At 44.8% G+C, this 25,152-nt stretch overlaps 1 protein-coding gene and 1 non-coding gene across 2 annotated transcripts in view; both read left to right on the top strand.

Moving 5' to 3' along the window:
* The first annotated feature begins 2,214 nt into the window (after window positions 1-2,214).
* The window catches only part of KPNB1 (karyopherin subunit beta 1), a 34,454-nt gene continuing 11,516 nt past the window's right edge, over window positions 2,215-25,152 (top strand). Inside the window, exons 1-12 of the mRNA XM_056127291.1 lie at window positions 2,215-2,624; window positions 2,734-2,792; window positions 4,852-5,034; window positions 8,920-9,120; window positions 10,477-10,629; window positions 14,347-14,406; window positions 15,068-15,157; window positions 15,866-15,976; window positions 16,728-16,829; window positions 20,677-20,901; window positions 22,152-22,343; window positions 23,192-23,322. Of these exons, the coding sequence (XP_055983266.1) occupies window positions 2,585-2,624; window positions 2,734-2,792; window positions 4,852-5,034; window positions 8,920-9,120; window positions 10,477-10,629; window positions 14,347-14,406; window positions 15,068-15,157; window positions 15,866-15,976; window positions 16,728-16,829; window positions 20,677-20,901; window positions 22,152-22,343; window positions 23,192-23,322 (1,547 nt within the window). The 5' untranslated portion in view covers window positions 2,215-2,584. The remainder of the gene's footprint in view (window positions 2,625-2,733; window positions 2,793-4,851; window positions 5,035-8,919; window positions 9,121-10,476; window positions 10,630-14,346; window positions 14,407-15,067; window positions 15,158-15,865; window positions 15,977-16,727; window positions 16,830-20,676; window positions 20,902-22,151; window positions 22,344-23,191; window positions 23,323-25,152) is intronic.
* On the top strand, window positions 11,963-12,098 carry LOC130036343 (small nucleolar RNA SNORA21). The gene has a single exon (XR_008794379.1). It is a non-coding gene; the product is annotated as a small nucleolar RNA SNORA21 (small nucleolar RNA).

Here is a 25,152-nt window from a genome sequence, read left to right as displayed (position 1 = left end):
GCCCCAAAGGCATTGAGACAAAGCTATTGAGATGGAGTGTTTAGCAGGGTAAATACCATGAGACCTCCCTTGCATGCCGCACAAGATGTTATCTATCTCCTAATAGCTAAGAGTTGAGATGTTTCTGGCACTGGCTAATGGGGAGAGCAGACAAGAATGAGAAAGAGTTGAGGCAGGAAGACCTGTTTGGTGGCTAGAAGGCAAGAGAAAGATTAGGACTGAGATAAAACTGAGGCTCTGTTGCACATAGTGTGGCAATCCACACACAATGACCTTCATGGACTCCTAGAAAAGCTGCACTAAAAGGGCAGATGAAGTAAAAGCCTGGGGTCAGTTCCCTAAGTCACAGGAAACCAACTAGTCATAGGAAGAAATGAAGAGTGGTGCCAGCATGCAGACAGCAAAACTACTTGAACAGAGAAAGGCCAGCTCCTCTGTTTGAGGATTAACAGGCAGTAACCAAGAGCTCCTACTTCTCAGGAATGGCATTCTCTCCATCTTGCTGCCTGCCTAGTCACACCAGGCCTTGAAGCCAGTATGACACAGGCCAGCACTTTCTCCTTGGCTTGCCTACAATGATTAGAGTAAGGCCATTTTTCCAGAAGCCCAAGCACATGGTAAAGGAGTTTATAAGCTCCATATGGTGAAAATGTCTACAAGTCATGAAAATTTTCACCTGGAGCCCACGTACTGGAGTTAGAGGAGGCCATGAAATTACATGCAGTTTGTTTTGGGGCCACATTTTGTGATGCTCGGGCTCAAACTCAGGCTGGTAGCATGCAAGACAAACCCCTGCCCTATCTCTCCAGCCCACTATGAGCAGTTTTTTTTCATGCACATTTTCCTAAGGAAAGACTCTCCTGGGGTTTAGAATTTTAAAGGGTCTCCCAAGCCCTGCCACGAGTGATCCCTGAGCCAGAAGCCCTAAGCACCAACCACTGGGTGTGACCCAAACGCCGAAAACAAACCAAAACAGGTATTTTTGGTCTGTTTTCACGTTTTCAAAACTTCACGTTTCCTGTATTTTTTCCTTCCTGTTCTGTTTTGGGCCACTCTCGGTGATGCTCTCAGGAATGAATCCTGGCGATGCTTGGGGAACCTGTATGGGATGCGGGGGACTGAACCCGAGTTGGCCACGTGCAAGGTCAACGCCCTACCACTGTACTACCACTCCAGCCCCTACAACACATTTCCCCGCCCCCCTCCTCCCCACGAGGTTCGCTTGTGCCTTTACAGGGGCGCCTTCCGAAGATGAAACATTCCTAACACTTCAAAGGACTAGGTAGCAACGGGCGGGGTGGGGGTGGGGAATCGAAGAAGCAGCGGAATGCCCACGCTCCGTGAGTTAGACCTGATTCACAGCCCAGGTCTCAGGCTGCCTCATCAGTCCGTGGCGGGGAAGCCGCGCTCGGCGCCGAGGGTGTTCAGGCGCGTCGGAGCCCGGCCCCCGCCGCTCCACGCCTCGGCTGTGGAAACCGAGAACAAGCCGCGTACCCTCTCTGGGCTGGAGTTTCCACACCTGCGAAGCGCAAGTCGAAGCGCGCGGTCTTCAAGGTCCTTCCCGGCCGGGCGCCGGGAGCCTGGGGGCCTAGCCCGTCAAGTAGCTTCCGGTGGGAGCGCTGCGAGGCTTTAACGGTCAGCGCCCGCCCGCCCAGCCGGGGCCCGCGAAACCCTCTCCAACACGCCCCTCGGGCTGACGGCGCTCGCCCCAACCGCAGTCCCGGCGCGGCTCCGCCTCTTCCCGGGGGCGTCCCGTCGTGCCCCGCGCCGGGCTCCTCAGGCGGCGCGGCGCGGCGCCTCCCAACTTTCGGCAGCCCCGACCCCGAACTCCTCTCCCCAGTTCTCTCTCGGGCGTCCCGTCCTATCAACGTCCGGCCTCCCAGCCAATCGCGCGGGCCCCAAGTCGCGCCTCGGTCCACCCTCCTCGGAGCGCCCAGCCGGTCTCCGCTCAAGGCCTTTAGCCGGCGCACTCAATCAGCGGCTCGCTCTCGCCGGCCCCACCTCAAATCTCCCGCCCCCCGGCCAATCCGTGCGCCCCATCCCGCCGCCCGCCCAGCCAACCCGGGGCCGGAAAGCGGCGAGCGAATGGACCGCAGGGCGGCCCTTCAACGCCGGCCGCCCGGCCAATTGGGGATTCCGCGTGGCCCCGGCGGCAGCCAATGGGCGCGGAGCGCGGTGCCGCCGCGGAGAAGTCCGGCCCGAATATCCCTCCGCCTTCCTCCCTCCCTCCCTCTCTCTCCTTCCCTGCGAGCCGCCGTTCACTTACCGCCTCCCTTCCTTCTTTCTCCCTCCGCCACCCGAGCACCAGCCGCGCTCTGAGCTGCCCCCGGGGTCCCTCCCCCGCCGCCAGAGGAGCAGCTGCCGCCGCCGCCAGCAGCAAATTAGGAGGGAGGAAGGAAAGGAGGAAGGGAGGGGAGCCGGAGCGACTATCCAGAGGGAGCTGGTGAATGGGCTTGTGGTGACCCCCGCCCCCCACCCCACCCTCCCTTCCCACCCGACCCCCAACCCCCATCCCCAGTTTAGAGCCGCCGCCCGAGAGTCCGGCCCCGTCGTCTCAGGAGGAGTCGCCGCCACCACCTCCGCCATGGAACTGATCACCATCCTCGAGAAGACCGTGTCTCCGGGTAGGACGCGGGGGTCGGGGGGTCGGGTTGAGGTGATTGGGTGGGGGGAGGGGGAGCCCCGAGCGCCCCCCTCTGACCCCGTTCCCCGGCCACTTTTCCTTGCCCCCAGATCGACTGGAACTGGAAGCAGCACAGAAGTTCCTGGAGCATGCGGCCGTGGAGAACCTGGTGCGTGCCATCCCGCCTTCCCCCCGGCCCGCTGTCTCCCCATCCCCGGCGTGCGGGCCTTCCCGCCCTCCCGGAGGCCCAGGCCTCGGGAACCCACCCCGCCCCATCCCGTCCCCCTCCCCCCCCCACCCTGTCCAACCTAACCCAGCCGTCGGGAAGCCGGTGGGTGTGTCCCGCCCCGGGCCCCGGCAGCTGGCCAATGGCGCGGCGCGCCGGGGTGACTGCCGTCCAATCGCCGCGCGGCCTGAGGGCGGCGGTGCAGCGGGAGGGAGAAAGAGGGAGGGAAGGGAAGTTAGGTTGCGCGGTGCTGCGTGTTCAGCAAGGGTGGGGGTTGGGGAGCCGGGCCTAGGGGCCATGTGGAAGCTCCGAGCCCGGCACTCCGCCCTGGCCTGACCGGGGACGTCTTCTTCCTGTCCCGTGGCCCCAGCGATTTTCTCCACTTACTTCTCAGAGCTCTTGCCTGTCGCTTAGTCTGTCCTCATGTCCAGGCCTGGTATCCGAATGCCTCTTCACCCATTCCGGCTCTATTTGATCCCTTTCCTGCCGGCTTCCTCCTCTCCGCTTTGGGGCTTACTATTTTTCCCTTTTTACTTGGATGAGTGGAGACTTACGATGGTTCAGGCAACAGGCCTGAGACACATCCTTGAGATCGGGCCTGTTTCGCAGGGAAATCACAGAGGAAAGTTCCTCTTTTTTCTCATTTTCATATATAAGGGTGCAGAAAAAAAAATTCAACGGGTCTCCTGGAGACTGGACCCCTGTGTAAAAACTGGGATGGAGTGATAGAAATGGCCTGTGTGCTATTAATGGTCTCTTTGGAATTCCTCTCCTTTTGGGATAGGGAGATAGAAGGAAGGGTTGATGATAAACTTGAGATCTTTTTAAAGTAAGGAGTCTAAATAACAATGGAACCAGATGTGTTCCCTTCTGTTAACTTAGCAAAATAATATAAGGCTCCAAAATGACAAGGCTTATTTTATACCAACTGTCTGGTGTTTATTTTTCCCCTTAGGTATTGTTTTTACTGCTAAGCATTTTTATCCTTACCTTTCCACAGAAAAATTTTTCCACTAGTGTGGACCCATAATTCCATTTGTCATTATCCTGCTTCTGTTTTTTGCTTTTACTGAGTTGCAAAAAGCCGTTAATTTTGTACTCTTATGTAATAACACTTTTGAGAATTATCTTCTACTGTGATTGCAGACTTTAGTGATAAAAACTTTGCTTTTGATATTTCCTAATAACTTCCACTGGGACAGCTTTTTACAGGAGTGTGTGTTAAAAATTTTTAAGCAAATGAAGGAATTTTGGCGATCTGTGTGTCACAGAAGGTTGAGTATGCTTTTCAAGTATCCACTGCTCCTAATATCCTTTCTCTATCTTTTTTTTAACCCTTAAGTTATCCACTGTTGAGTGAATAACTCAAGTCCAAACTGTATACAAAGCTTGATAGTGTGTTAATGGTCATCACTTTTTAAATAAAATTTTCTTTGATACATTTTCCTTGACATTTTATCTTTTTAGTTTCCCCTATTTCTAAATATCTGTTACTAATTTTTTTTTCTTATAAATCTTGTAGCCTCTTGCTGAATACTCAGTGAACTTTTGGAGTGGGGGGTCCACAGCAACTGCTCAGCACTTAACTCCAGGCTTTGGACTCAGGGATCACTCATTGTGTTGGGTTTCTGGGACCTTAGGTGGTGCCGGGGCAAGTACCTTACCACTGTTTTTTGACTTTGGCCCTGTATTTTATGTTCCTAAGTATTTGCTTCTAGAATATAAGGTCACCTGTTTCCACGAGACGCATCTTAAGTACCATTCTTTTTGAACTAATGCTTTTTAAATTTAGAAAACTGTTTTACTTTATACCTTGTCAAAACATTTATTTAGCAAATAGTTACTGAGAGTAGTACTAGATGGTACTACCTAGAAACACAAAAAAGGCTTAGAGTCTTACAGATTTTTCTAGGATGTCATGAACATACTCAGAAATCGCACGTTCCCTAATGATGAAGTTTTTGGAGATTATTTCATTAACAATTGCATTATCTTTTGACAGCCCACTTTCCTTGTGGAACTGTCCAGAGTGCTGGCAAATCCAGGAAACAGTCAGGTTGCCAGAGTTGCAGCTGGTCTACAAATCAAGAATTCTTTGACATCTAAAGATCCAGATATCAAGGCACAGTATCAGCAGAGGTGGCTTGCGATTGATGCTAATGCTCGAAGGGAAGTCAAGAATTATGTAAGTAACTAGTCTGCTTTTGATCATGTAACCTAGGGGTTAAGACAGACTACTGCTTTGGACATTTGCATGGGATTGAGCAGGCTATGTAGTTAGTTTCTGGTACCTAAAGTTTTTATGGAAATGAAAAATGTATTTGCTTGAAATTTTTCTCAGTCTCACTTGCCTGTTCTAATAGATTAGAATTTTTTCAGATAAACTGAGATTGATTACAGCCGTTTAGGAAGCTATAAATGTCAGAATTGGTAGTTTGTGATTCATAACTTGGTGCATTGAAGTAGCATACAAATTACTGATTGCCTAAATTGGACTCTCAGAATTGCTTCGAGAATTTGTTAATAAAACATGTATTTCCAAACTCCCTTCAGAGATTTCTTTTAGGGAATGTGAATGTGAAGTTTCAGGATCTTTTTGTTCATTTACTTGGTTTTGGGCCCACACCTGGCAGTGCTCAAGGGTTGCTCTGCACTCAGAAAACTTTAAACTGTCTTACATGATTCTTCTTTAGTCAACCAGCATCTAGCGCTTGTTGAACATTTGTTATAGATAACTCATTGGCATGGGCATGGCACTATGTGGAGTGAGAAGGAGAATTAAAGATTTCTTGGGCTACAGAGTTTGAAATAAGATAATGACATTAATGGTACTTTTATCTACTTAGCAGATAATGAAGAATTTTGTTAAGAAGCATCTGGCTTTTTGAGTGGGCCGATGAATTTTGAGGAATCTTGCTTTGCATCATAGAATTTTTGTGACTATCAAATTAGAAGCCCATAATTCTAGTTGTAGCAAGAATTTCAAATAGATCTTCATATGTGCTTGCTTAAATAAAAATTCTTGAGTGACCTATCACAGATGGATATGGCACACAGAGGAGTTAGTCAACCACCTCTGCAGCAATCAGTTGAACATTAGGTTTGAGTATTAGGGGTGAATTCATGAGGATTCTTTTGTGTGTATACTTACTCACACAAAAGGATGTTCACATCACAACTATTATTTACTAGTTCTAGGTGTCAGCATTACGTAAACCAGTGTGTTTGTTTGTTTGTTTGTTTGTTTGTTTTGGGGCCACACCCAGCAATACCCAGGGGTTCAGCCATGTGCGGAGCAAGCTGTACTATCTCTCAGGCCCCAGTGTCTTTCTTGTTTTATTTTTGTGGCCACACTCAGTGGTGTTCAGAGCTTATTCCTGGCTCTGAGCCTAGGGATCACTTCTGGTGAGCTTGAGGGACATGTGGGGTGCCAAGGATCAAACACAGGTAGACACGTGCAAGGCAAATGCTTCACCCACTGTACTGTTGCTCCAGCCCTTAAACCAGTACCTCTAAACACAGCCACTTGTCTTTCTTTGGTCCTGCAAGTCATCTTCAGGAATCTGTGGGACTGCATCCACAATGTGTCTGCCTGTGAGAAGACATTTAAAACCTCCACCTCCAGTTACTTAAATTTATAAAGGAAGTGTATTCGTCAATCACTGGGACTCTTAAAGGATCCCACCTGGTGGTGCTCAAAGGTTATTCCTCCTTCAGAGAATTATGTACTTGACTGGAACTTTTCATGCTTGTGATGCCTATTCAATTTCTCATCTTCCTCACATTCCTTAGGAAGATAAAACATGATTAGAACTATAATTGATTTACTTTTGTCCCTTTATTTAAAAAAAAAAGATTTCCCCCTCCCCAAAGCAGTGCTTTTGATCATCCTTTCCAGGTACTGCAGTTCTGACAGTGCTTGGGCCTAATTATGCTGTGTGGCCCTTCACTGCTAACATTTAAGAATTACAAAAATTCGGGGTTAGAGCAGTAGTACAGCAGGTAGAGCTTTTGCCTTGCACGTGGCCAACCTGGGTTCAATTCCCAGCGTCCCATATGGTCCCCCAAGCACCGTCAGGAGTAATTCCTGAGTGCATGAGCCAGGAGAAGCTCTCCTGTGCATCTCCGGGTGTGACTCAAAAGGCAAAAAAAGAAAAAAGATAAAAATTCATGGGTCTGGAGAGATAGTACATTCAGCCATCCTTGGTTTGATCTCTGGCACTACATGTGGTCTGCCAAGCACTGCCAGGGGTACACTCCTGAGCACAGGATCCTGAGTAAGCCTTTGAGCATGCTGGGTGTGGTCCCCAAACCAAAGACAATCGTATAGGTGGCCCAAGGATGTAGCACCTTGGTAGAATACATGTGTTAAGTCCTGGGTTTAATTCCTAACAACAGAAAGGAAACAATTTTATAGGCGTTGTTGAGTTCTTGACAGTTGTTTTTGTCTTTTTTTATAACATATCTGGCAATTAAACTTTCTTAATGTTGGTGATCTTTATTTCTTTTTTTAATCTGGTCTTGGACATAATTAAGAGTATTGTCATTAGAGTCCCGCTTAGGGTTTGTTTTGGGTTGGGTTCCCGCCCCCCACCCTAGGTTTTAAAACTGTTAACTTCAGTGGTCAGGAGACGGGCATATTCTAAAAGCAAGTCAAAGAAGAAAAAGTAAAGGTAGACAATTCATATTCCATAAACATAACTAGGAGATGAAGTGTAAAGACTCTCTGAACTGCATATTAATCAGATTGAGATAATATTGTTTAGCTCTTTTTTTTTTTTGACACTTCATGTCATACTTTCCTTCCTTTCCCATGTCTTGACACTCAAGATTTTGATAGTCCTAGAAAGCAAAACCTTAATTTTGAATCAATCAAAACTATTAATTAGATAGAGCTGTTCAGATGGGGGTGAATGAGGATCATATTCTGCCAAATAAAGGGAGTGATGGGGATTCAGTATTAGTTACAAAGTAAGATACTAAAATGACCTGATCCCCTAATCAGAACTGACCTGAATATCTGTAGCTACTCTTTGGCCTGTATTCTTGTCAGGAACAGTTAACTGTTTGCCTTTTGAGTGAACTGGTAATTCTCAGTGAGTTCATTGACTGAATTAGTTGAACGTGGTAATGATTAACCTTGAATCAATTGTAGCGTCATCCTGTACCGGTACCTGTGCCTGTACCCTTTACATAAATGCTTGTACGATGACCATTTCAAATAATACTTGTTTAATTAGTTTATTTGACTAGTTCTTGGTATGTATTGATGTCTGGAGAGAAGAGTTCTTTGATTCTTAGGAGGGAAAAACATGAAGGTATCCTTTAAGATGGGAAATTATGGAAGGATTAGCCCTTAGATGTTGGCATCATGAGGAATTTTGTTCTGTGCTGGTAATGTTATTTGACCGAGGCTTTAATATGAAAAATCACTTTGGACGCTGAGTTGTCCATGACCAAAGGAAGATTATTTTTCACTTGTGGGAAGAATATATCTTTATTAAGTTAGGCTGGATAATGGTTCTTTGGGAATCAGACCCACTTGAATGCCCTAAACTTAGCCTTACTCTAAAGCCCCAACATACCAAAGCTGTAAGCATCTTTCTTCATACCACCATCAAAAAACTTAAGAAGGTGTGAGAGTGAGTTCAAAGGAAAGGACCACATGCTTGCTTTTTGTGGGAGGCTCATGCTCAGCACTGGGAGTAGCCTAAGAATCCAAATAAACCATCCCAAAAAGTGGGTTTTGTTAGTGTTCTTCTCCCACCCACCTTCCATTGCTCTCTTCCAGCTGAGACTTTGCTACCGTGTGTGGAACATTAGCATTGAGGTATTTACCTTTGGAGAACGACAGGTGGAAACAGGGAGTGGTGATTTGTTTCTTGGCTCTGGGGCATTGTTGATTGTGCTTATGAATAGTAAGGCTGACCTTTTTTTTCTAACAGTTGACTGTTACATATATGCCTTTTCTGTGTGTTATAGAAAAATTGGATTGATATACAAGGGGCACTTGTACTGTGTGTGCATTGTATTAGAAACTGATCAATTTTGTCTTGTTTTATGTATGCAGGTTTTGCAGACTTTGGGCACTGAAACTTACCGGCCTAGTTCTGCCTCCCAGTGTGTGGCTGGTATTGCTTGTGCAGAGATCCCAGTAAACCAGTGGCCGGAACTTATTCCTCAGTTGGTGGCCAATGTGACAAACCCCAACAGCACAGAGCACATGAAAGAGTCGACATTGGAAGCTATTGGTTATATTTGCCAAGATATAGTAAGTGCGCCTGGCATATCAAATACAGTTTCTGAATTACTCTAGTTGTGGTGCATATTAATTTATTGTCTGTAGAAGACCAAGCTATTGCAGTGTTTTGGGAGTACAACTGTTAATTTATGTCTATCTTCGTGTAATTTGCCACATTGCTAGTCATTTAAAGTTAAAAGACTTGAGAATCACAAACTAAAGATGTAAATGTGTACTAAGTTAGAAGAGACTTAGATTATAGAATAACACTTTTTTCCTTAAATTTTATTTAGGCACCCTGACTGATGTGTAATACTGTTTAATAAAGTTCCAAGCATACAGTACTCCAACACCTCATCCACCACCAATGTCAAGATCCCTTCCCAGCCTACCACCTTAACCCTCCTGGCAAAACCAGAATAACTTAATTTTATTCTTATTATTTATTTTTAATTTTATTTTAGAACACGTTTTAAATAAGGGAAATACTCAATCCTGATTTGATTCCTTTCTGGGATCACTCATATTCAAGGTTTCCTAGATGCCTTTTTGCGTACTAATTTTTGTTGTTATTTTTGTTTTGAGGCTACACCCACCTGAAGGTGCCCAGGGCTTACTCTTGGCTCTGAGCTCAGATCACTCTGGGGCCTCTGGACCATAGAGGATGCCAGGGATCAAATCCTGGTCATTTGTGTGCAAGGAAAGCATGCTACCTCACTGTGTTGTTTTATAGAAACAACTTGGCCCCTCTTGGTGTCATTAGTTTCTAGTTAACAGATCCACGCACAGTACATTAGGTGCAGCTCCTCTAAGACTTGCTGCAGCTGAGGTTACCACTCTTCTATTTTTATATGTTGCAAAGATAAAGCACTTGACCAGGATTTACAGTGTCTGTTGTGCCCAGGTGATTTTTGGCCTACACATGTTTTGAAGATTCATTTGGTAAAGATGGCTTGCAAAAAAAAAAAAACCCACCAGCATGCCATCTACTTATGTGCAAGACGGGGGAAAGCTAACATTGCCTCATGCCCAAGAGTCAATCAAAGTCTTAGTCTTTGATAAATTGAACTTTCTGAAGTTGATAAATTGAACTTTTTTCAGTTGAGGTTTGGACTTCTGGTACTAACCAGGGATGTTTTTTACAGATGGTTTGTCCCTAAATTGAAATTTGAGAAGAGCTTCAACAAAGTCATGTCATGATACTCGGGTAGATTTTATAGGTGAAAGGGCTTTTGAAGACCAGGCATATATAACTGTGGCTAAGCATGTGCTTCTCATGTATGAGACCTTAGGTTGAGGATTCTGTGCTCCTCTCCCCCCCTCAAAAAAAGACCGCTTAATCATGAGCTCCTTATAACATTCATTGCCCTTCTCTGCTTGTTGCAGGACCCAGAGCAGCTTCAGGATAAATCCAATGAGATCCTGACTGCCATAATCCAGGGGATGAGGAAAGAAGAGCCTAGTAATAATGTGAAGCTAGCTGCTACAAATGCACTCCTGAACTCCCTGGAGTTCACCAAAGCAAACTTTGACAAAGAGGTAAGTTTCTTTTGACAAAAAAATAACAAAAGATAGAGATCCGGAGAGTGAGAAGTGAAAGTTAAATGAAAAAATTGTTGGAACTAGAAAGGTAGTACAGTGGGTAGGGTGCTTGCATTGCATACTGCCAACTGAACATTGCTGGATATGAACCAAAAAACACCAACACCATCCCCAAAAAAATAAAAGATACTTGTTGCCATTGTAGTTAAGATTTGTGTTGGGAGAGAAGTGAATGAGGCTCAGTGCTAAAGTGTATGCTTTTCATGCTTGAGACCTGGGTTTGATTTCTGGCCAAAAAAATGGATTTATGTTGTGTGAAATAGTCAAAATAATTATTTATTATTTCTAATTAAGCATTTGGTAATGTTAAAGCTTAGGCTTTCCTTTGTAATCCAAACTGTTGGTCAAATCATAAAGTATTTCTACTTTGTGATTTTTTTTTTTTTCCGTTTAGCATAATGTCTTTAAAGTGTGTGCTTGTTGGGATTTGGAGGGATTGTACAGCAGGTAAGGTGCATACTTTGCACATACGTGGCTGACCCAGGTTTGGTCCCTGACACCCAGTGTGGTTGGTCCCCTGTGCACCACCTGGAGTAAGCCCTGAGCACTGCTGCTTGTGGCAGGAAAAAAACAAATATGCTATTGTGACTTGTATGAGAATTTCCTTTCTTTTTTAGACCTCTCGGAGAGCCTGGCAAGCTACCGAGAGTATCTCGCCTGCACGGCAGAGCCTGGCAAGCTACCCGTGACGTATTCAATATGCCAAACACAGTAACAACAAGTCTCACAATGGAGATGTTACTGGGCCCGCTCAAGCCAATGAATGAACAACGGGAGGACAGTGCCCCTTTGACTTTAGTTTTAATATATATAACAAATGGGGCATGGGGGGATGCAAAGGAACTTTTTTTTTTTTTGCTTCTTGGGTCACACCTGGCAATGCACAGGGGTTACTCCTGGCTCATGCACTCAGGAATTACTCCTGGCGGTGCTCAGGGGACGATATGGGATGCTGGAAATCGAACCTGGGGTTGGCCACTTGCAAGGCAAATGCCCTACCCGCTGTGCTATCGCTCCAGCCCCCAAAGGAACCTTTTGGTTTGGTTTTTGGGTGACAACCAGTGATGTTCAGTGGTCACTTCTGGCTCTCCACACAGGGATCATTCCTGGCAGTGCTTGGGGGAACCATTTGGGATGCTGGGGATTGAAATTGGGTTGGCTGAGCGCAAAGCAAATTTCTTAGCCACTGTACTGTTATTCCAGCCGCAAGCTTCATTTATTTTCTCCTGTTAAGTTCACACAGTAAACTTTTTAAAATATTAATGTACCTACCCTTTTAAAAGCACTCAGTGGGCCTTTCACTAGTGACCCACTGAGCCGTCAAGAAAGGGCAGAGTAAAGACATCGCTTTTGGGTGAAGCGGCAACATGTCGTGTTGTTTGGCTTCAATCGGCGGTGTGACAAGAAGATATATGTCGTGGCACCATGATTTATGTAGTTTTTACAGTTGAGTTTCAGGCATACAGTATTTCAAGACCAAGCCCACCACTGGAATCAACTTCTCTTCACCCATGTCCCCAGCTTCCCTCACACCTCCCTAACTGGCACTTTTTTGTTTGTTTTTGGGTTTTGGGCTACACCCAGTGCTGCTTAGGGCTTACTCCTGGCCTGGCTCAGGGATCACTCGTGAAGAGCATTAGGGGACAGGGACCATGTGGTGCTAGGGATCAAACCCAGGCCAGCTGTGTGCAAGGCAAGCATCTTACCTGCTCTACTATCTCTCCAGCCCTGACAAGCACAGTTTTCAGTTTGGTTGTTATAGTTTGGATCTCATGCTTTACAATATTGTTGGCTCTGTAGCTTAGATCTATACATATACCGCATCTCTGTATCTGTTACCAGTGCCTCTGTTATTTCCCTTCCTTCTGTCCCCACCCCCCTCATTTCAATATTTTTTCTTCTCTGTCCTTATTTTCATACATATATTTTGAACCACACCTGACTGAGCGCTTACTCCCAGCTCTGTGCCCAGGCCCCACCCCAGTGATGCTTGAGGGGACAATATGGGGTATTGGGGATTGAACCCAGGTCAGCCTCTTGCAAGGCAATGCCTTTCCCTCTGTACTCTTTCCTGGCCATGACCTTCTTATTTGTTTGCTTGTTTGTTTTGAGGGGGCCACACCCTATGGTGCTCAGGGGTTACTCCTGGCTTTGCACTAGGAATCACTCCTGGCAGGCTTGGGGACCCATATGGGATTCTGGGGATCAAACTCAGGTAGGCCGTGTGCAAGGCAAATGCCTTACCTGTTGTGCTATCGCTCCAGCCCCTGTTCTCCTTATTTCTGTGTTCTGGAGTCAAGGATAATCTAGATATCCCCTCTTTGGTCGTGGCATTCCCTCTGGTTCTTTTTCTGTATAACAGAAATCATCTGCTATTTGTCTTTCCTCTGACTCACTTAACATGATTGAAATCTTCCATTTCCATCCAAGTTGCAACAAATTGCATGGTTTCATTGTTCTTGCCAGCTGCATAGTATTTCATTTTGTTTATATACCACACTTTCATTACCCGTTCATCTGTTGTTGGACCACCTACATTGATGTTAATATTTTTAGTATTCTGCTCAGTGCTGCAATGAAAATGGTGTCCATATGTCCTTTTGAGTGGGTTTTTTGTTGTTCTGGGAGAAAACAAATTTTGTCTCCAAAATCCAGCAGTTGTTATAAAAATTTTTTTTAATATAGGCAAATTGATTTTTCAGCGTAAGTAGTGTTTGTTTTTTAAAATCCTGTGGCCTAAATTTTCTAGTCTACTTCTTTAGTCAGGTCTTGTTAAGGAGGGTTATTTTGGGAAATTAAAAGATTAGGGACTCCAGTGTACAGTGGATCGGGCACTTGACTTACATGCAGCCAACCCGGGTTTGATCCTTAGGGACCCATATGCAGTGCTAAGTGCTTACTCCTGGTTCTGCTCAGAGAATTACTCATGGAGGTGCTGGGGGCCAAATCAGTGTCCTTAAACTGCACTATCTCTGTTCCTGGAGGAAAACTTTCTTTTTCAAATTGGGATTGGGTGGGGCTCTGGGACTACACATGGTGTGCTTAGGAGTTACCTCCTAGCCATCCTCAGATGTATAACTATGTTATATGTGCACTGGAAATGGGATCAGACACATGCAAGACAAGTAAGTGCCTTAAGGTAAAGGTAAAGGTAAAGGTAAAGGCCCTCCCGTTGATCGTCGATTTGCTCGAGCGGGCCCAGTAACGTCTCCATTGGAGGCTTTGTTGTTACTGTGTTTGGCATATCAAATACTCTCAGTAGCTTGCCGGGCTCTCCGAGAGGGGCGGAGGAATCGAACTCGGGTCGGCCACGTTGGCCGCTTGTAAGGCGAACGCCCTACCACTGTGCTATCGCTCCAGCCCCAACGTTACCCTATAATCTCGCCAGCCCTTTTTGTTTGAACCCCGAGGCTAAGCTTAGTGATACACACTCTTGTCCTGCCAGAGCAGTCTGTGGGTGTACTGCAGTGGATAGATAGGATTTAACCGAAGACACATGCTTTGCATTTGCTCTACCATTAGAGGCACATCCCTGTCATTGGGGACAAATGTTCCTCTTGTGCTGTGGAAGAGTTGCTTGATTGGTCCAGGTTCGTGATTTTGGTGTATATGATTTGTTTCTTCTAATGCTTTTTTGTCTTTATTCTCTTGTAGTCTGAAAGGCACTTTATTATGCAGGTGGTCTGCGAAGCCACACAGTGTCCAGATACAAGGGTAAGTATGAGGGTGTAAGAAAAATCTGCTTGATAAAATCTGGCGTCAATAAAGTCTGGCGTAGCAGTTTAAGTACTGTGAATCAGTGACTTTGGGTAGAGTTTGAGAAATATGGTTATTAAGAGATTTTCTCCATGTTGGAGAAGGACAAACCATACTTGAAAATATAACGAATATTGCCATTTTCAAGGTTTTTAGGGTGAAACGGTTTTTGTTCGCCTTGATACTTGATTACTGTGAGGTCTGCAGGTGATTATTGTGTTTTATTTTGACCATTGAAGAAGCATTTTTGTTGCTGAAGCCTATGGGGGTACTGTCTGTTTTGGTGGCATTAATAAGTTTGGTTTTGCGATGTCCATAGGAACCTTAAAAGTAAAGAGAAGGAAGGGAAAATAGCATTGAATAATGAATAAAAGGAGTTTGATTTGCTTTTGGGGGGAGGACTGGCAACATTGTCATTATGTGCCCCTAGTGCCATTTTCCAAAATGGAAACTGACCACGGCCTGGGGCCAGGGTGCTGGAGTGATGGGGCAGGGGCAGCTATGGGTGCAAGAGGGCACTTTCTCTTTGTTTGAACGAGTTCCAGAATGGGAGTGATTTGTTTCTGAGAAGACCTGTTTTATTGTTCTATTAAACTGTTTAACCTGATATTTTTAAAAGGTTCGAGTGGCTGCCTTACAAAATCTGGTGAAGATAATGTCCTTATATTATCAGTATATGGAGACATATATGGGCCCTGCTCTTTTTGCAGTGAGTATTTCTGTCTTGATGTAATTCAGTCCTGTGGCTAATTACAAAATTGTTGGATTCTATTTTGTCATTCTCTGGTTTTAGCATAGTATTATGAAATACAGGAAATTCCTTGAGTGTTGCATTTAAACTTATAAGTAGTGTGCCAAGACCACTTGTGCTGCTAAATAAGACTGTCTTTTAAATGTTTGTTGTTGTTGTTGTTGTTTTGCTTTTTGGGTCACACCCGGCAATGCACAGGGGTTACTCCTGGCTCTGCACTCAGGAGTTACTCAGAGGACCATATGGGATGCTGGGAATCGAACCCGGGTCGGTCGCGTGCAAGGCAAATGCCCTACCCACTGTGCTATCTCTCTAGCCCCTTAATTGTTTTGTTTTTATCTTTCATAAGTTTATTTTACTTGGGGGGGGGGCGCTTTTGGCTTTAGGATCACACTTGGTGATACTCGGGAGCTAACTACTGTTAATCCTGCATCTGCACTCAGGTTTCTCCTGGCAGTGCTCAGGGGACCATATGGGATGCCAGGGATTAAACCTGGGTCAGCCGCTGTGTGCAAAGCAAGCACCCTACTTGCTGTACTATCGCTCTGGCCCAAGTTTACACCTTTGAAACTCGAATATCTGTGGTTAGAAATAGTTACCTGAGCCGGCACTTAATTTGGGATTTGTTCTTTTTTTGTTTGTTTGTTTGTTTGTTTTCCTCTGAAGATTACAATTGAAGCAATGAAAAGTGACATTGATGAGGTGGCCCTACAAGGAATAGAATTTTGGTCCAATGTTTGTGACGAAGAAATGGATTTGGCCATTGAGGCTTCAGAGGTGAGTGTGGGGAGAGGCTCAGTGTGAGAGGAGAGCTGTTACTCTGGCTCTGGCCACATTGACTTTGTAAATATTCCCCTCTAGGACGGTTTTGTTCTGTCTGGGCTTAGAGGTATCTCCATTGTTAAAAAAGAGATTGTATTTTCTCATCAACTCAGACCGCTTTTGGGGAGCTAGAACAGTAAAGAGGCTTTTCATACAGGCATGCTGTTATAAACCTTGGTGTTGGTACTGTGTACACAAGGGGGCAGCAGGCAGGCACATTTTGTTCTAGCTCATCATGAGTTAAATTTCCAAGTCCTGATGCTGGCTTGGGATGCACAATTGATAGTTTGATAATTGGTGAAGGGATTGGATATAGAAAAAGGAGATTTGTGCTTACAGTCTTTAAATGTAAGATTTGCTGCCGGCCTGTGTGCTTCAAAAAACTCTTATTTTTAGCATCCTTATGTAAACTTACTACGTCTTTTGATCCACCAGATCACTTAGATGACAGCATGTTAATGTGAATTGAACTTGTGAAAAAAGAATGTATTTAAAGTTACTTTAGATTTTCAAGGTAGATTATTATATGTATGGCCTAAAAGGTTCAATTGAAGTAGATCAAAAAATGAGCACCTCCAGAGATCACAGCGACTGTTGCCATTGCTCCGTATATTTTTGTACAGACCCCTGGACAGTGCTCATTGTATGCTTTTAGTATCACAGCTTATTTGCTCCTGTCCAAAATTTGTCTAATGTTTCTCCTTAGGCAGCAGAACAAGGACGGCCCCCAGAGCATACCAGCAAGTTTTATGCCAAGGGTGCACTACAGTACCTGGTTCCAATCCTCACACAGACACTAACTAAGCAGGTGAGTTACTTTGCAAAATAGCCACAGAAGCTGAAATCTTGCTAGGGGCATGTGCTGTTGAATAGTTTCCATGCAGAAACTTGACGACCGTTTGATAATATGGATGTAACAGCTGAACTGAAGTGATAAGATTTTTCTGGACTCTGAAAAAAATGAATCTGAACATTTCAATCTCGATCAGAAAAATGCTTCATACATGGCCCTTGTGGTCCATTGTCCAAACAAACAGAACACACATGCAGTATATATACCGCAGCGATGAATGTTGAACAAGTTCTTGTGTTGGAGCCTAATGTCTGTGAGACCCTGGGTTCCATCCCTGGCACTCCGCAAAATAAGGTAAAGCTGGTCAAGTTTGGTATGAGTTACTCAGTTACTGATGAAGGATTCCAACTTGAAAAAGAGTTTCACTGATCTTCATGATCATTAACATCCAATTAATAAGACTTCCTACAACCAATATAACAATCTCATGAAGATGTTTATGTGTCTTCCCCCCACACACACACCTTTTTTTTTTTCCTTTTGGCTTTGTTTTATTTCTGAGTCACACCAGGTAATACTCAAAGGTTACTCCTGGCTTCCTGCTCGGGAATCACTCCTGGCCTAGTGGCGCTTGGGGACTATTACGGGGTGCCAGGGAATCAAACCCACCCAATCGACCACTTGCAAGGCAAGTGCCCTACCCCACTATACTATTACTCTGGCCCAGATATCTTAATGAATAAATATCAGTCTCTTCTCCCTTTGATCATTAGGAGGATTTGGGTTTGTCTGCATACTGGCTTGTGATAGTGCTGTGCGTGGTCACACTTTGATGGCAAATATACACTTGGTTTTGGTATTGTGGATCCCAAACAGTGTTGCATATGAGGTGGTATTGGGACCAAGCCTGTGCCTGAAAGACAAGTGCTGTGTTCCTGAATAGAATCTGTGTCCCTACAAGCTCGGTTTTCTTTTGGGGGAGAGGCATTTTGGGGCCATACCTAGCAATGCTCGGGTTATTCCTGCCTTTGCACTCTGGAATTACTTATGGAGATATTCAAGGATGCCAGGGATCTAACCCAGGTTGGCTGTGTGCAAGGCAATTGCCCTACTCACTTCTCTAGACCCTACAAGTTTTGTTGTTTGGATTTTTGGGTCACACTCGATTGTGCTCAGGGCTTACTCCTGGCTTTGCACTCAAGTTTCATGCCTGGAAGGTATTAGGGAACTATATACAGTGCCAGGAATAGAACCCAGCATGGCCTTGTGCATAGCAAGGACCCTATCCACTCTACTAGTACTCTGTCCCCTTGTTTTTTGTTGTTGGTTTTTTAGGGCCATACCTGGCAATGCTCAGACATACTCCTGGCTCTGAGCTCGGGATCACTCCTGGTGGGGCTGAGGGGACCATGTAGGGTGATGGGGATGGAATTTGGATTGACTGCTAGCAAGGCAAGCGCCCTACCTGCTGTACTATCACTCTGGTCCCCAAATAGCAGGTTTTGCTTCGGGGTTTTTTTTTTTTTTTTTTTTTAAGGGAAGAGGCAGTATAGGGGTTTTTTTGGGGGGAGTGCTGAAGGCTGCATCTCTGGAGAGACTGTGCGTTGTCAGGGATCAGGCCCGGGGCTCCTTGGTTAGTAGGCATGTGCTCCGGCTCCATCTGGGCTTTTTATTTTGATACCATACCCTGCAGTGTTTAGTTGCTACCTACAGTTCAGTGTGGGGACTGCTTCTGGTACATGTGCTCCAGCCCAGTCAGCTCTCTGTGGGCCTCTTTTGGGATATTTTTAGAAGTATTGTTTGTGGGGCTGCAGCGATAGCACAGCGGGTAGGGCGTTTGCCTTGCACGCGGCCGACCTGAGTTCGATTCCCAGCATCCCACATGGTCCCCTGAGCACTGCCAGGAGTAATTCCTGAGTGCATGAGCCCTGAGTAATCCCTGTGCATCGCTGGGTGTGACCCGAAAAGCCAAAAAAAAAAAAGTATTGTTATTCATGTTTAACTATTTTTTATAAGGCATTTTAAGAAAGGTATTTTTTCCCTTCTTTCCCTCTCCTGTTGACTACCAGGTCATACACACTTGGCTGTAGTACTTTGCTGTGAGAGGGAATTGTGTCCATTTGTGGTCCAAGGGGCTCTTCTTTGTATTTGTGCACACATTTCTGCCTGCAGTGCTCATTGGGTTGTGGGGATGTAATCTTTGCTGTGCTTAAATACAACTGTCAGGATTTGCTCAGTGGGTGCAGGTGGCACCAAGGATTGAACTTGTAGCCTCATGCTTGCAAGCCAGGTGCTTTAGTTGGCCATTACCCAACCCCATATATAATATTTTTAATTAGTATAGAGTGGAGAGATTTGTTTCCTCTGCTAGTGCATATGTAATAAACAGCTAAATAGTTGGGAGTGCTCTGAGGAAATAAGCTTTTAACTTTTTTCTTTTTGCTTTTAACTTTTTTTTTTCCTTTTTGCTTTTTTGCTTTTTGGGTCACACCCAGCAATGCTTAGGGGTTGCTCCTGGCTTTGTGCTTAGGAATTACTCCTGGCCGTGCTGGAGGACATATGGGATGCCGGGGAGCGAACCTGTGTTGGCCGCGTCTAAGGCAAATGCCCTACCTGCTGTGCTATCACTCCTGCCTAAGCTTTAACTTTTAGTGCTACAAATTTGCTTTGCATCTAAGAGTATAATTTGACACTTGGTAGGTTGACTTTCAACAAGGCAGCCTAAAAAAATTAAAGAGCTGTGCTTGAAATGGATTGGATTCCTTACATACATTTTCATCACGTCTTTCAAGATTTTGTTTGGTGATACTGGGATTCAAATCCAGGGCATCATGTTCTACTACAGGGCCACATCCCCAGGCCCAAAAGCAAATATTTTATTGCAGTTCTGAAAATTGGACTTCACACTTGCAAGTCAAGCAGTCCACCGCTGAGCTAGATCTGTGACTACATTTTTTTTTCCCTGATTCTGGGGATTGAACCCAAGGCTTCCTACATGCAGAGCACATCGTTTACCGTGCCTCCTCTTTGAATTACACACACAGGTATATGGCAGCACTTGGGGCCAGAGCTATTCAGACTGATTAACTGCTCAGGGCTGTCAGGGTTGGGCCAGCTTGCAGCTGGACTGGGGCATGCTCTGCTTGAGGGTGGATTTAGAGCCACACTACTCGTTAGGCTTTTGCTCACCACTTGCGGCAGCTCTAGTCTCTACAGTTGCTATTTTTTGCTTTTTTATATTTTTGTTGTGCATTTTTTTCATTTGGGAACAAATTATTCTTGAGGTATGTAATTTTCTGAAACTACACAGGCATCCTGCCTCAAGTTATTACATGGTGTGAATGACCATAATAAAGAAGATAGACCTGGAATTCTAATTTAAGAGAAGATCTGGATTCTTGTTTGTTCACTTTTCCCTTTTTTCCCCATGTCAGGATTAAATGTGGGGCTTTACATGTGAGACATACATTTTACCACTGAGCCATATACCTACCACTGTTCTACTTTTTTTACTGAAATTATTACATCTGTTAGCACAGTGGAAACCCTTCTCAAGTTTGCTTCCTAGTTATTAACTCCCTCGCCATTAATTCCGTGGACAAAAGACAGCTTTTTGAACATTATATAACTGGAGTCATATAGAACTCCTGTTCTGGTGTTCTTTTTTGTTGCATGTAGTTATTTGTTTTTCACACAATTCCATGTTTAAGTTACTTAACACAGGGTAGGCTGTGATGAATCTTGGTTGAAGAGATAGCATAAAGGTTTCCAATTTACTTGCCCTGAGTTTATGTTTCACTGACGTTTGAGTTAAAGTGATACTATGATCAAAAACTAAAGTACTTCCACCTTTTCCCACTAGGATGAAAATGATGATGACGACGACTGGAACCCCTGCAAAGCCGCAGGGGTGTGCCTCATGCTCCTGGCCACCTGCTGTGAAGATGACATCGTCCCACATGTCCTCCCCTTCATTAAGGAACACATCAAGAACCCAGATTGGCGATACCGGGATGCGGCAGTGATGGCATTCGGCTGTATCTTAGAAGGCCCAGAGCCCAATCAACTAAAACCACTAGTTATACAGGTGAAGCGGAGGGACTCTTCCCCCCCCCCCAGGAATGTTCATTGAAACACCATGATACACAGGGTTTTTCGGAATAGAGTTGTTTCAGGCATACAATGTTGTAACACCAATCCCACCACCGGTGTCTCATATCTTTTGCTTTAGAGGATGATTTTTTTTTTTTTTTTTTTTTTTTGCTTTTTGCTTTTTGGGTCACACACAGCGATGCTCAGGGGTTATTCCTGGCTCTGCACTCAGGAATTATTCCTGGCGGTGCTTGGGGGACCTTATGGGATGCCAGGGATTGAACCCAGGTCTGCCGCGTGCAAGGCAAACGTCCTACCCGCTGTGCTATCACTCAGGCCCCTAGAGGATGATTATTTGAAAAGGTTACAAGTAGTTAATTACTAAGGCTGTTTCTAGGTGGTTATATGCTGTCAGTGGAAAGTGTACAACTTAGTCTTAGCTTAGAGACAGAACCCAGGTGTCAGGTATATGCACAGCTTAACCTACTGAAACTATCCAGCCCTGGGATGATAATCTTTTATTTTTGTGTTTGGCCCGCACCCAGTGGTGCTCAGAGCTTATTCCTGGCTCTGCACTCAGGAATTACTCCTGGCAGTGATTAGGGGGCCATACGGGATGCCGGGGATCAAACCTATTTTGTTTGTTTGGCCAAGGGCTACACCCAGCGGTTCTCAGATTACTCCTGGCTCTGCTCTCAGAAATCACTCTTGGTAATGCTTGACCATATAAGGTACCTGGGATCGGGGGGTCGAAGCTGGGTTGGCCACATGCAAGGCGAGTATACCTTACCCGCTTATATTATCTCTCTGGCCACAGCCAAGGGTTAACATTCTTAGTTCTTGGGTTGGATCCTTGCAGTTTTTTCTTCTCTGTGTGTGTATGTTTATAAACAAAAGTGTACGTATCTACCATTGAGTCCCAGCCATCACTTTTAATTTTTTTAGCTATCCTTTCCTGTTGATAAGGGCCACATAGTTTTGTGCAGATTGGCCAGAGGATGCTCGAAGGGTTACCAGAGCTGGATATCACCATGTGGTGCTGGAAATTGAACTCAGGACCTTGCATGTGCTGGGCATGTGCTCTGTCACTTGAACCATATCCTCAGTCCACAGACATGTTTTTAAAATAACAGCATGATCTTGATTTTTGGAGTTAAAAATCCAGCTATCAGTGTTGTAGATTCTGAGGGGTCAGCATGAATGTAAATCGTTGTTCAACTTTGCTAACAACTCTTTTGTTTTCAGGCTATGCCCACCCTAATAGAATTAATGAAAGATCCCAGTGTTGTTGTTCGGGATACAGCTGCATGGACTGTAGGCAGAATTTGTGAGCTGCTCCCTGAAGCCGCCATCAATGATGTCTACTTGACTCCGCTGCTGCAGTGTCTGATTGAAGGCCTCAGTGCTGAACCCAGAGTGGCTTCAAATGTGTGCTGGGTAAGAAATTTTCTTCCTGGTGAGATAAGGAGCTTGGTTGAGCTGATGACGAGTAGGAGGCGTAGGAGAGAAAATGGGTTTACCCCATTGGAAGGCTTTTTCTGAATAGCATCTCTTTTCTAATTTCTTCAATTAAAGTGTGGGAGAGATGGTAACTGCATGAGCCAGTGGGAGCTGTTGACTCATGGTGACTGGCTCCCAAACCATTTAGAGCAGTCATGCCTAACCTAGCAGGAAAACTCCTCATTTTCTCTTTCTTCGCTTGCTTAGGGACAAGAAATTTTAATTGAGCTAGAGAGTTGCAGGCAACAAAAAGTACCATTGCTTGAGAAAGTGGCAAGAGGGAAGAAAGGTAGGCGTCACAAGTGCTGAGTCAGTATAGGAAGTGTAGTTCTTTAGGGCCTTTGAGGTTTGGGGGAAGGAGTTAAAATAAGGAAGGAGGCAAGAAGTTATGAATGAAAAGAGGATCGAAGTGGCAAGCATTTGTGGTTGGCGGAAGTACTCAGCTACTTTTAAACAAGAAAATATTTAACATTTGTTCTTGTGGTCAGTACCCAGTGGTACTCGGGATCGGTGGTTTAGTGGTTTGGGTTTTGCGCTGCCTGGTTTTGGGGACCGTGGTGGCATCCTGCATGGTCTCCAGTCCAACTTTTCAAATTTTTAAAAGAATACCAATGAAACTTTAAAATTGTCTTTATAAACTTGACGGAGAAGTTGAGGATTCGCTAGCATGACTTACTCTTAGGTAATATTTGGAAAGGAACACATCTCACATTACCTTGAAGGAGTGAGGGTATCCTGGAATGGAGTTCTTTCCAGGACTGATGTTAATTCCATTTGGGTTTTAGGCTTTCTCCAGTCTCTCTGAAGCTGCTTATGAAGCTGCAGATGTAGCTGATGATCAGGAAGAACCAGCTACCTATTGCCTGTCATCTTCTTTTGAACTCATCGTTCAGAAGCTCCTCGAGACCACAGACAGGTAGCTGATACTGCCCAGTAATGGGCGGTGACTTGGTTTCCCAGGCTTTTTGTTTTCTCTGTGGGGACTATTTAACATTGTAGCACTGTAAACGGAGGAATTTTAAAAACACTATTGATTATCGGTTTATGAGAGAAAGAAGATGTAGTCTTACCTACCCTAGAATTGTAAGGTTTGGGGCTGGAGAAATAGTACCGTGGGTAAGGCATTTTCTTCGCACATGACCAACCCGGGTTCAATCCCTGGCCTTCCATATGTTCCCCAAGCCTCACCAGGAGTGATTCCTGAGTGCAGAGCCAGGAACATGATAATTGCCAAGAGTGGCCCCAAAACAAAAAGGATTTTAAAAGTTTATAATTAAAATCTGAAAACATAATCTAAGAAGGTCAATAATGTAATAAAAAATAGGGGCTGGAGAGATAGCACAGCGGGTAGGGCGTTTGCCTTGCATGTGGCCAACCCAGGTTCGATTCCCAGCATCCCATATGGTCCCCTGAGCACCACCAGGAGTAACTCCTGAGTGCAGAGCCAAGAGTAACCCCTGTGCATCGCCAGGTGTGACCCAAAAAGCAAAATAATAATAATAAAGTCACCTTTATGTTACAGTTGACAGGAGTACTTCATTAAAGTGTAAGAGAAATGGTGGCTTGTTCGAATTTAGTTGTCACACCAGATAACGTAACACAGCAGTAAGGCATTTGCCTAGCATGCTGCTGGCCCCGCCAAGCCGGGTTCGATTCCTCCGCCCCTCTTGGAGAGCCCGGCAAGCTACCAAGAGTATCTCACCCGCATGGCAAAGCCTGGCAAGCTACCCGTGACGTATTCAATATGCTAAACACAGTAACAAGAAGTCTCACAACGGAGACGTTACTGGGCCTGCTCAAGCAAATCGATGAACAACGGGAGGACAGTGCTACAGTGCTACCAAATAACATTAATTAACCACCCATTTGTGATATTTCCTAAAGAACATAGCATTTAATAGTTTGTTATTAGTAGACTTTCAAAGTGTAAACTTAAGGGATTAAGAATTAGGGACAGTCCTTAAGTATTTTTAATTGTTTGATCAGGGCTGGTGCCAGAGTACAGTGAGCAGGGCATTTGCCTTGCATGAGGTTGACCTGGGTTCCATCTCGTGTCCCATGTGGTCCCCTCCGAGGTTGCCATGAGTGATCCCTGAACACCTCCAGGTGTGGCCCAAAATTAAGTTTTGTGGGAGCTGTACCAAAATCCATGTTCGACAGAAACATTTAGGAAGCATAGATTGATTTTTGTCTGTATTTAACTGTATTTAATGTATCCCAGCTGGGATAGTACTGCCCCTCTGGGGGGCGTGTTAGATTTTTTTTCTTAATGTAAAGGAATGGACCAAATAAATTTGTGGACTTCTGATATATAATGATATCTTTCACAGAAAAATGGAGAAAGTTGAGATATCTTTCTTTTAGGTCAGATTGGGGGACATATTAGCACACCTGGCAGTGCTCAGAGGATCAGTTACAAGCAAGCTAGGTGCCTTACCCTGTATTCTCTAAAAAGTATATCTAAATAGCCTCTGTGTGTATGTGTCTCTGTGTGTGTGTGTTGGATTTGGGTCATACTCAGTGATGCTCAGGGATTTCTGCACTCAGGAATTACTCCTGGTGGTGCTTGGGAACCAAATGGGGATACGGGTATCGAATGGGATGGCCGCATACTAGACAAACGTTCTATCTGCTGTACTATCTCTATGGCCCCTGATGGTCTCCTTAATTTTCAACATAGATTCTTTAGGGTTTTTTTTTTTTTTTTTATGAGGAAGCAAAGTTTTTACTGAAACTTATTTAGGAA

The sequence above is a fragment of the Sorex fumeus genome, unplaced genomic scaffold, assembly GCF_029834395.1.
Source record: "Sorex fumeus unplaced genomic scaffold, SorFum_2.1 ptg000063l, whole genome shotgun sequence".
Classification (NCBI taxonomy): domain Eukaryota; kingdom Metazoa; phylum Chordata; class Mammalia; order Eulipotyphla; family Soricidae; genus Sorex; species Sorex fumeus.
Note: the sequence above shows the minus strand (reverse complement) of the source record. Positions and strands in the feature narration are given on the sequence as shown.